This window comes from Hylaeus volcanicus, chromosome 1 (assembly GCF_026283585.1).
Source record: "Hylaeus volcanicus isolate JK05 chromosome 1, UHH_iyHylVolc1.0_haploid, whole genome shotgun sequence".
NCBI classification, from domain to species: Eukaryota; Metazoa; Arthropoda; class Insecta; order Hymenoptera; family Colletidae; genus Hylaeus; species Hylaeus volcanicus.
In genome coordinates, this window is record NC_071976.1 from 9,122,440 (window position 1) to 9,135,249 (window position 12,810).

The 12,810-nt window shown below is 37.5% G+C and overlaps 1 protein-coding gene across 6 annotated transcripts in view; it reads right to left on the reverse strand.

Annotated features, from left to right (window-relative positions):
• Positions 1–2,624: 2,624 nt before the first annotated feature.
• Positions 2,625–12,810, reverse strand: part of LOC128880861 (max-binding protein MNT-like) — a 57,411-nt gene continuing 47,225 nt past the window's right edge. For all 6 annotated transcript variants that reach the window (XM_054131408.1, XM_054131399.1, XM_054131390.1 and 3 more), the window contains 3 exons: positions 12,247–12,742; positions 11,542–11,679; positions 2,625–11,011 (listed from right to left, as the gene is read on the reverse strand). In XM_054131408.1, coding sequence (XP_053987383.1) covers positions 10,611–11,011; positions 11,542–11,679; positions 12,247–12,742 — 1,035 coding nt within the window. In that variant the 3' untranslated portion in view covers positions 2,625–10,610. The remainder of the gene's footprint in view (positions 11,012–11,541; positions 11,680–12,246; positions 12,743–12,810) is intronic.

The following is a 12,810-nucleotide window of genomic DNA, read 5'->3' on the forward strand; positions in this document are numbered from 1 at the left end:
TAATTACACGAGGTTGAGAGAATCCAAAAGTCAAAATACATAATTGGTAACTCAAAACTTAAAATTATATTCTAATTGCTAAACAAAGAAAAAGGAAAGAGATGTATATGCGAATTTGAAAACGACCAATAAAGATTCTTATACCAGTCAAAGAATAAAATAATCTCAGATTCTGAAAGTAAACAATGTAATATTCAGTAAAATTCTGAGTTCTGTCGTTGAGTCAACAATGCCAACGGTTAATAAACAACTAAAACAAAATTCATATCTTTTAGTCGACCTTACAAGAACCCATGAGTGCACCACCGTTAAACCAAATTCGAAATTGCGAATCTTCGTGATTCTCGTAGCTATATAATTCTTACTCTGTATTTATCTGTACACATGCGACGATCTTCAACAAACAAGAACACACCCGCGAAACCTGACCAAAAAATGAAACGAAATTTAAGGGGAAAAAAAAAGAAAACGTGAACCGTAAAACGAGGGAAAACGGAGAGGGAGAGAGATGTTCAAAATTCTAGTTAGAAATTCAAAATTTACCCAAGCGTCTAGGAAAGAATGAATTTAGTCTTTTGTAAACGACGAACACGAGAATATATTGTATATTTTGAGAACTACTATGCTAGAGGTGTCTGAACGCGTAGATAGAGGACAATATTAACGATTGTGTCATACTCTACTCTAATTGAAAGTAATGAAATACACGAACACACATACACCACTCAATGTGAATTAGTGCATATTTTTAATAAATGGATCATAAAATTGAGGAAACCCCGTTGCTCCTGATTGCGAGTTACTATTGTGATTTATAGTTTTCAGTTAGACTTAGATGGTGTCCTCAATCATCGTGAAGAACCTGGCACTATGGTAATGCATACAAATAAATTTCTCGCCCCAATTTAATTTTGGTATCAGGAGAACATGATATGCGAAGAGGTGCGCCTACGAGCAGGCAACCAGCCCGACATGTCTGTAAGTATAGGTTGTTGCTCCCCCACATTTCCTGGTTTATTCCCCGTTAGTTTCCCTCCATTCCCTGGTATATTTCCCTTTAATTTTCCTCCATTACCTTATACATTTCCCTTTAATATTCCTCCACTTCCTGGTATATTTCCCTCTAATTTTCCTCCATTACCTTATACATTTCCCTACAGTTTCTCCTCATTTCTGTGATATTTCCCTATAATTTCCCTATAATTTCGCCTCATATCTGTGATACTTCCTGGTTCAACGATGTTTAAAAGGCTACACACAAAACTTCAACAATGTTGCAAGTTTAACAATGTTGCAAATCGCTTCTCTCGGGACTTCAACAATGTTGCAAAACGTTCCCGCAAGAATTCAACAAAGTAGCAAGTTCGACAATGTTGCAAATCGCTCCTCGCAGAAGTCAACAATGTTGCGAGTTCAACAATGTTGCAAATCGCTTCTCTCGGAACTACAACGGTGTTGCGAGTTCAACAATGTTGCAAATCGCTTCTCCTGAAACTTCCACAATGTTGCAAACCCAACAATGTTGCAAATCGCTTCTCCTGAAACTTCCACAATGTTACAAACCCCCAACAATGTTGCAAATCACTCCCCGCAGAACCCAACAATGTTGCAAGTTCAACAATGTTGCAAATCGCTCTCCGCAGAATTCAACTATGTTGCAAATCGCTCCCCGCTCGAAATTGTGATGGGAAATGTCGGATTTTTACTCCTGGTAACAGGAGAACATGAACATGCGAAGAAGTGGCACGTTTGCGCCTACGGACAAGCAACCAGCCCGACTTACCTGTTAGTATAGGTTGCCTAATTCAAGGGGCACCTTTTCGGTACATATTGGAATTCTGGCCAATTTGGAACTTGGGTATCAGGAGCACATGATATGCGAGGAGGTGGCGACGGCATGAAGGGAAATTGGAGTGAAATGTGGCAGGAAACGAAGGGAAATATAATGGGAAATGTGTTAGGAAATAATTGGAAATTATAGGGGAATCTCAGATGATGTTAGAAGTTATTCGGGGTTATTAAAGGGTGTTAGGGGGTGTTTTGAGATGTTTGTAGGTGTTAAGGGGTGTGTGGAAGTGTCAGCAAGTGTCAGGAGTTGTTACGAGATGTTGGAAGGTTTTGGGTGTCGGGAAGTGTTAGAAGATGGGAAGTTGTTAGGATATGCTAAACTGTGTTAGGAGGTGTCAAGTGATGTCAGGAATTGTTAGATGTTAGGTGCCCCTGTTATACTCCAAGCAGGTACTATCTTGTTTATCGTGCCCGATTTCACAGCTACTATGTTGGATAAAATAATACTTGAAAAACTAATTGCAACTGTAATTGTATCAATTACCACTTCTTTTTATTAAAAATCATAATCAAATAATAATTTAAGACTTTTATTATAGAAAATATATCGTTATTAATACTTTTTGTATTTGAGTTTTATTTTGACTAGTACAGTTGAGAAAGAACAATCTTAAAATTCGTAAAAACCAAAGTTGCATTTTGTCCATTAGAATAAATTTGTAATTTTCAATCTTCGTTCGAAATGCAATTTCTTTAACATTAGGACCAATCTGACCCCCACCTTTAACAATAACCAGGAGTAAAGGTAAATAAAATAAAAAAGAAGAGGACTGGGCAACGCTTCACGCTTACGTTTTTATTGTAATAGATTGTATTGAAATTTGTCGCATTCTTTTGAAAACAAAAAGAAAAGTGTTGCGAGGGTTTCGTCGCGCCCCGTTTCGCGGCACGCTCCGATTTCTCATTATCGCGTATTTATCGTCGTTCTTTCCTCCGTTTTATTACTATTATTACTATTATTACTATTATTCTGTTTTTTGTTTCCGTTCATTTCAATGCACAAGTTGTTCGAAGGTTCGTGACATATACAGTGCGTGTTTCATAAGCCAGGCGGATTGGCATATAACAAAATTCGACATAGACTACAACAACAACAACACTCTTACTAGAACGCTCGGTCGTCGCACATATTCTTCGCGTTGTTCCCCATTCACGCACGAGAATTACAATCTACAGGCTCTATCACGAGGGATAATACAAGACGTAGGGTTCTTTTTTTTCTTCTCACGTATTCGACTTCGGTTTTCGTTCTATTTTCATTCATTTCTCATGTTCGATATAATTATACATCTCGTGATTTCCTTTTACCCACGCACACTCTTTCTTTCACTCGCTCTTTCTTTCATAATTCTATGTACAATTAGATTCCCTTACGATTCATTTAGGATGTTAGTAAATAATAGTTAGCATCGTACGTCTACGCTGTAAACAGTTTAACAGTTTTCTTGCTTAAACGCTATAGTGCTAAGTAATTTAATTAATTACTTATATCACATTGTTCATGTACACATAATATTTCCCCGCACGTTCTCCGTTACTTTCTGCCTCCCGTCGACCGACGATCACTATGTACAAAAAAAAAAAAGGAAATGATATTTTCATCGCTTTTCCCCTCTCGGTAATCATTACTTGTACAGGTCGCGCGCGAGAAGATATCTACAAACTCCTCCCACTGGTATCGCAGCCAATCGCCTTCAAGGAAGTCAATGAGATATTTTTCTCTCACTCTAGACACAAATAACATGTCGCGTGCGAGTCTCCTGCCAGATACATCTTTTACTTTCTATTCCGAAAAGCGATATTACAGCTTGGTAAATATGTCAAAATAATAAATAGAGTTAATTTTTCCACTGTTTTCTTTCGTTTAGCAATACCTTGGTATCTAACATTAGCTAAAATTACTTTAGATATCGCTTTTGGAATATTAAATGGCAAATGTATCTGTCTGAAAACTTATGCACGCCACTGTATGTCTCACTAGGGCCGAGAGGGTTAAAATGTTCGCCGTGACTCGTCCCGTGGGAGGAGTTAATAGCAATCTTCTCGCGTGCTAACAGTACTTGCCACTCAACAGCAAAATACAATGTTCCATTTCGATTCGTCCTGATGCCAGCTTCCACTTAATTGATCTCTAATTGATCTCGCTGAAGGCTTGGCGAGTAATCGTCAACCAGAATTGAACAATAACTATTTCTCTAATGAACGTAGTTGACGGATTAAGGGGGTATCCTGAATTAGGAGGTTTAAAAAAACCTGTTTCTCGTGAATTTTTTTAGGATGGAAAAAAATAAATAATTCCATCCAACTTTTTATCCTATTTTCATACATATTTGAGTAGTCTGTACAAATTTTTTCAAGAAACAATATTCAACTTGAATCGACTGCGATGCACATTTGTAAAGCACCTAGAAGAAAAATGTATGAAAATGAAAATTTCTCTTGGTTTTTTTGTGTCAAACCAAAATTACGACCTGCATTTTTCCCCCTGATAGGAGGTTTTATTTGTGAGGTGCTCTACAAATGTGCGTCACAGTCGACTCAATTTGAATATTTCGTGCTGACAACCTTTCTACAGACTACTCAAATATGTATGAAAATAGAATAAAAACGATCGATGGAATGAATTATTTTGTTTCCATCCTAAAAAAATTCACGAAAAACCGCTTTTTTTAAACCTCCTAATTCAGGATACCCCCTTAAGTTTAAATCTAGAATGGAATCTCGACTGACTCCCACGCATTTCTAGAGAATTCTTAGAGAATTCAAGAATGGATCGTTTCAAGCTAACATATAACAAATAGAATCCATGTACACTGGTTAAAACTATTCGATTGAATAATTACGTATAACTAGTAATATTATAATTATTATGTTATTATAATCGATTATAGACTTCCACCTCAGGGTCTATAGCTATGTTTGATTGTAGCTACAGTTTATAGCTACAGCTAAAACTTTAACAAACTGAAGGGTATTGTGATCCTAAATATCAGTAATTTTTATATATTAGGTTGTCCCAAAAGTTTCTTTCGTAATTTGCACTCAATTATTTTGTGTGGCAATGTTTCTATAAATAGACAATCTAATTTCTTAGACATTGATGCTGTAACAGTCATGGAGCGAAATGAATCGTACACAATTCAGTAATGTAACATAAAACATACAATATTGTGTATATATTAATTAATTATTAATAAAACGAAAGAAACTTTTGGGACAACCTAATAAAAGGAAATGAAAACATATATATATATCAAATCCTTCATGAGGTTAAAATAAATAAAGTATCGATAGGTCTAGAAATGCGTAGGGTCAATCGAGACCCCAGAAGTCCTAGGATTAACAGCGTTAAAAGTTTCTTTTGAAATAAATTAGAATCGCGATCACCCGCTCTGCATTCAGCAAACAAACTGACGATCCTCATTTTCTGCGCTTTTGCCTATTTGTCCCGAGTTGTGCAGCTTCAGAATGCCCCCAACATCTAGTACGACTATTTACATCCATTGCACGACTTCACACGATCGGATTAAAACGAAGGTGCCGCATTTACAGGTCCAGAGATCGAGCGGAACTGTTCAGTCACGGTTAACCAGAGATTGGCAAAATTTCATTCGAATAACAGATGACGAATAGAAGTAATAAACAGCGTGTTATTCGTGTCATTTATTCGATAAAACAATTAAATTTCTATTTATTCATTATAAAATCGTTTCCTTCGAGAATTCAAACTCGAGCAAATAACTAACGGAACCAATGTATCCTTTTATTCCTTTACAGGGAAATATTCTAAAGTTCACGAATCAATTTGTATTTTCATTTAACAAACAACGAATAGACAGGTGTTTATATCTTGTATTCGTTATCCTAACTTTTATTCGACTAAGAATATTGCCTCATCTCTGTTAATTGTAGAAAGTTCTGCGTTGCACAGAATTTGAATTTTTCTCACGCAGTTCACCACCATTTCTTCTAAGAAATTCAAATTTCACGTCACTTTAGAGATCGTGGATTGGAAATACATTCCTTCGAAAGACACGTTTAATTTACAGAAATCTCGACGTTCACCGCAATGGACGATGAATTTATATATCCGACTCTTTTGAGCCTGTTCAAAGAAAAATACGTTCGGATATGTTTGCGAATGTCGACACTGATTTGACTCGACGCAAAAGAAAAATATAATAGAAAACATACAAAGGACGCGCGAGCTGAGAGACAATATTTATCTTCGATGGGAATATCGAATGAAATTTTAGAAGCTTTCGAAAAAGTCACCTTGGCTATAAGATTATGCATGACAGTTTTATTCGAACAACGAATAAAAGGTGTCCACAGTAATATATTCAGAATATAAATCGAACGTATAATTTAGATTGTCAGTTTTATATTTGGTATGATAATCTTGACAAGCTTGATACCAAATATATTTTCAATTTTTATCGAATAAATAATAAGTTAAAAGTGTTTCATCTGTTGTGTTATTCGAAACGTTTCATACCGAAAATTTTGCCCATCTCTGGGGTATCCAATTCCTCAAAGGAATTTCCTTTTAAATAAATAGTCTTTCGTTTACTACTTTGAGGGCAAACAAAAATATTTCCTTTCGATAAAATTGATTTCTATGTATTGCTCCAACAAGTTTTGTTTATCTTTCGTTCATTAATTCAAATTTTTATCTATACTAGAATTTTGATCTATACTAGAATTGTTAAACTAACAATTTTTCAATCACCGTAGCAAGTTCGCAAGTAACAAATATTTGAATTTAATTTCACAAATAAACAAAACCTATGGAACCAAAAATTTAGCTCGAGGGATCGTCTCTGTGTTCGACTGCCCTCCCAAAAAGATGCCTGTACGTGTTTAATTCGATCGAATATGTTGCAATAATAAAATACTGCTTCGACGTCCAATGAAGTCCTACTGATTCAGTAGTGATGTTATCCGAGATCTCTACTAATTTAGTAGCAATATCGTCGTTAAACGTAATTGTTTATCGTGCTGGACTGATTTCACGTGAAACCTACAGTAGCTTTCTATAAACCGTACTTTGTTGGGAACATGTGCGAACGGATGAAGACAATTGTATACTTTTCAATGCTCGTGGCGTTCGTTGCAAGAATGAATTCCAGTTGTTGCTAGATTAAAGAAAGATACATCTATTCAACTGGAATAGATTCTCTCACCAAAAAAAGCGTCTAATCATGGGCTCGATACACTGCTCAAAATAATGAGACCACCTACTCGTGTTACATGATCCCTTGGTAAAGTAATCAATACTTCGAAGTTAGACTCAGTCGAGTTCGATAAAAAATATTTACTATATTAAATACATAGTATTTCCTTCATCCCCGATATACTTAACTCTAGAGAACGAACTCTAAAATTGTCCAGAAAACCCAATGCCCTGATTATATCGAGCAGTGGTACTCATCTACGTAGAATAAAAAAAAAAAAACGAACGCATCGAGGACATTGGTAGGTCGGTAGAAGCCAAGATGACTTTTTCAACAGCCCTGTCGATACAAAAAGTCTCTAAACTTCCCTGGAAAACGGTATTGCTCTCAGCCAACCATTAACTTAATAAATCCTTCAACGAATTTGTTTGATAGACCTAGAGACACAGCGCCCCACGCATATTACATACTTACATAATCAGCTTAACTGACTGACCAAGCCTTTGATTAAATAATTTAAAAAATAAAAAAAAACAAGATATATATATATATGTATATATGTATATGTGTGTGTTTGTGTATACGCAGATACAAGTAATAATAATACTAGTGTACAAATAGTGATATCTGAAAGAGACCGTTAACAGTCACATCCACACTCACACGCACACGCGCCTATAAAAAAAAAACTTAGAACGCTCGCATCGCGGATATTAAGCATCTTTACACTTTGTCTAGTGAATTCCAAATAAAACGAGAAAGTCTGCATGCTGTTGCATTTTCATTTAAAATTTAATTAAATTTACGCTTGAATTCAGATCAACATTAATCATTTCATATTTATTTACGAAAGAGGACCCCCGATTAAATGCTCGTAAGAAATTCTAATTTCATTTCAAATTAGATTTACATCCCACAGTAATCGTCAAGTAGAAATTAAAAACGTTATTTAATTTACAGAAGTACGCGAGTAATTTATATAAAAAAAAAAAATAACAAATTTTCAATCCGTGAGAGTGAGCTTACTTCGTACTTCTGTTATCGATTTTTTTCCCTCTTGCAAAAGATACGAGATGCAGCAACGTTATCTCACGTTAATGTTAATCCCGTGCAAAGCTTGTTCTATTTAGACAAATAAAGAATTCGATAATGGTTATTCACCATGCAGTTGCATTCTATTAGTTAAACTATTTAAGCTGAACAATCACCGTTAACGGTCTCGCATCGAGTATATCAAATGAAAGCACGAGAAACTTAATGTTGCGGTATAAAACATAAATTTTGTTTACCTAAGGGTAGAAAGCAATTTAAAATAGTACGGTTTTAACGGTTCACGTGTTTACAAGTAGTTCCGGTTGTTTTCACCTATAAACGCGATACTGATTACTAGACTGCGGATATTCATGCAAATTCATACTTTTTTTAAAGACACAGACAAATAATTTAAGATTAAATTAAAGTTTGTTTTATCTTCTAAACAGTGTATCATGTATATTATTGTTGATGTTTTATATACTTTGGCATTTGATGAAAATTTTCATAGATTTCCCCATATTTTACATCTGCCATAAATGCATCAACATCTGCAGTCTACTGATAACACTAGCAATTATTATGCAAGATAATATGTCGTCTGTGATCTTGACGAGAGTCGTGTGTTACGTACACATTTGTTTCCATCGTCGGAAAATGAACTACCACTAAAACGTACCCGTAAACAACGTTGATCGTGTAATGTTTTCGCGTCACAGCTGATCGTTATTGAAATTAACCCCGATAAAAGGTATCAAAATTAATTAAAGAAGCCAAAACGAACTGTACCAATGCTCAATTAAGTTCGTAGAATAAATATAAGCGAATAAATACTTGAGCACATACAAACATACACCGTGTGTATTCCTTCGCGTGTATGCTTTCGGGCACGACGTAACTTGAATTCATGTTTCGTTTTTTCTTTTTCTTTACCATCTAATTTTCGAAAGTAAACGTAGGCGTTAATGATAAAGTTCATCGATAATTGTATCTCCACAGCCACTATTCATGATAATTTAAAAAGCACAAGCATGTAATCATCATCATCCATCCGATTTCAAGATTTCGATCAATTTCAAAGCATTTAAACCAATCTTATATCATACAAATTCTTTAATTTAACATCACTCTAAACACAGTCGGTTTTTCATTTTTTTTTTTTTTCAAAATGATTTCCACGTAACTTTTGCCGAACTTCCCCAATTGCGACAAGGTACCAAAGAAATATAACGGATGAGCTTCATACTCTGCAGTCAAGCAATTTAAAATAATCATGCAAACAAGATTATGTCGTGAGTCATGTTTTCTTTCTCGTCTAAATAATATTATTATAAAACATATAAGGACCTTACCTGAAACAACGACTGAACAAAAGCTTGGACAAATTCATAAGTTAACGAAATCTGTTAACTCACGTCTCCCATACTGAGGTGAAAAGTCATACAATTCGAACGACTAAAATTATTAATCGATTTGTTGAAATTTTGAATATACAGCAAGTCCTCTACTTAGGAAAATTGTAGATACCAATGTTCTCCTTACGTCATACAAAAACAACAAAATTTACTTTGTTTAGCGAAAGTCGAATGCGAGGTGTTCTACAAAGTTTCGTGGCTGATTTGTTAACCCTTTGAGTGTTTAATACTCTTGGCCAAAGCAATCCGGTTGTGGTCACTGCGGACGGAATTATTTTATTAAAAACATTGATGAGTAAAACATATGTTAACTTGAGAATCAATGAATTTAAATACCCGAACTTAAGAAATATAACAACAAAATATGGAAAACTATAACACTCAAAGGGTTAGTAAGCTACATTAGTAAAATGTAAATATTTTATTACGAATTTTATTTGGCAAGTTTAACAGGCATTCGCCAGAGACAACAGTGAGGTACTCAACAATTGTCTCTGCTGAGTGTACCTATAGCGTCGGTCCCCTAAACGAAATCTGCAATGTTTCTAAACTTCATAGGGACTAGCTCAACATGCTAATATGCATATGCAATAGAACTTACACTTAAAGCTTCCAAATGAAATTAACCATGTAAGTCAAGGACTCACTGTACAAATCTGACATTCGCTTGTAAACAAAGGATCAAATCGCCCCCCCCCCCCCTCCCAAATAGCCTTGTTGCATCATTTTCGTACCAATACCACGCGGTAAGTACTTGTTCGGAGTATTCAAGGTACCATGCGCAATCGCGCAAGTCGAGCAACGGCCTTTCTCATAAACACCCTCTCAGTCGGTGTACTCTTTGGAAGAGCGTAAAAACATCGAATTTAAACACGAAGGAACGCAAGTTTAATGTTCAAAAATAGAAAACTTTCCTTCGACGTCGGGAACACCGCGACGGGCACAGCCCCTCCGTCTTCCAGGACCTCTGCGATCGCGTTCAGCCCGACGGTCGACGTCACGTCATCGTGAGCGGTCGATGGTGTCGAACAACAGCGAAACGTGGATTCCAGCCTATGGCGATCTCTGGCAGCCGGTGCTTCGGTGCATCGATACGACCCGGCCGTTTCTCAAACTAGTTTCAGTTTCCTTTGATTTGTCAGACGGTCGTGTGAGTGGTCGAGGATGGTTGCGTGCTGGAGGCCGTCGTCGACTGCGCCGTGGACGTTGACGGTGAACTGACGACGACGACGGGCTTCACCAGGGTGGTGGTGTTTATGTACTGCGCGTTCACGATCGGCATCTGCGCCACGGACTTGAGGATCGGTGTCGTGATCATTTTACCCGCGAGGCTGGAGGGCGCCAGAATGTGAGCGGTCACTTGGTTCCCTTGCGAGACGACAGTCATAGGTGTGACGATAGGCGTCAGGCCCGAGAGGGGTGTGTGTGGACCAACGATGTGAGCTATACCCTCTGTGGACGGAGCGTTCTGCATCACGGTCGAACCCGGTTTGCCCGTTGCAGTCTGGAGTGATACGCTTGCGTGGCTCAGTGTCAAACCTGAAAGCAAATAAGAAGCGTGTCAATTGAAGAGAATAGGTAAAATGTTTGGAACGAATGATAAGTTAATGACGTGTCAGTCATTTTCAAAACGACGCGCACATGGTTATACACACGAGCCGCTCTGCAAATGAATAGTTTACTTTAGCACCATTTCATTACAAAATCGCAACAGTACGATTTCGGCCTTGGTATATGATGCGCTCCAATTTTACACTATTTCTAAAGACAAAATTACACATTATTAATATTGGGTTGTCCGGAAAGTTCATGCCTATTTTTAAGAAAAATTCAAAGGCATATTTGAATTTTGATGTATATTTATTGAATTATATATATGTACCATTTTGTTCCACAACCTTTCCACCTGTTAAGGAATGTACACATTTTATTTGTTTTCAACCTTTCCGATATATTCAGACCTTTACCACCTACTAAAAATCGGCATGGACTTTCCAGACAGCCCAATAATAACGGCCTACTGGCTAGAACAGAGATGAGAATCGAACGAGAGTGAAAGTAATGTGTACCATTTGCTGGGAGTATGTTCAATTCAGCGCCACCCGGAAGTCTGGTTAGCTCAGATGCATTTCCACCGACCAATGCCACACCGCCAACCATTTTATGGGTGGTCTGCGTGTCTCCCGCTCTTATTCTTGTTTGAGCGTCTGTAACACAATTCAGAATCGCTATATCAATAATGGGTGCATTCCAGAGTGAAATTCATCTGAAACAGCGCTTGCGATTGTGGAGCAGAATCGCAAGATTTTAAATCATATTATTGTGCGCTGTTCATTAAGTAAGTACAAAACAGTAGTCTCAAGATAACCCATGGGCAAAACTTTTGTCTAATAACTGGGGCAAGGCGAAAGACTATGTGGGAAGCTAGAATTATAGAATTTGTAGAAGAAAAAGACAGTAAACGTTAACAGATTTCCCGCTTGTAATGAAATAATTTGACGTGTATTGCGCGTTTAATATTTTATTATTTTTATTAAAAGTAAATTACGTATATTTTTTAAACATGAATAAATAGTTGTGCAATATCCTACAACAAAAGTGTTTATGAATTCAACAACAAATAATCCTAAGGGATACCTGAGAAACTGACGCTTCAAACTAGAATGCTCCCTCGAGGATAGTCCAGTCGTTCGAGTTAAGAATTGCCCATGTCGAAGGGATCAACGGGAAAACTACTTATAATTACATTTCGCACGACATCGGAAGCTACTCACTCGACACGTTCAGTGCAGGAGAATGCGCAGCGAGGACTATCGGTCTTCCCTCGTTCGCAGAGTGTACAAATGTAACTGGTCTGACGTCACTCGCCGACGACTGCTGCACGGCTAGGGCCAACGGCCTGTCGTTGTTGGACAGATTAGAATGCACGAACGTCACCCTGTTGTCGTTGGCCGTGGACGAGTGAACGACCAGCGCCACGGGCCTTGGCTCACTTCCAGTGTTCGATTGCACAGCGATCAGCGGCCTCGATTGATCCGATGAGTTTTGCACGGCTAACGTTAACGGTCTGGACTCGGTGTTGCCGGCGGTGTGGGTGACCAGTAGCTGCCTCGTGTCGCCAGGTATCACCCTCAAGCTTGACCCGATGTGCTGAAGGGTCGGGACGATCGTCGCCAGACCTTGATTCGTGTTCAACATCTGGGCGCTTATGGGCAGGTGCAGTTGATGCTGTTGCGGCACCATACCGCTCGGCGATGTGTTAACTTTCTCCTGAAACAGAGTTATCGTTTGTCAGTTAGCGAAGAAACAAGAGCATGTTTAGAGTACCCCCTCTGGAT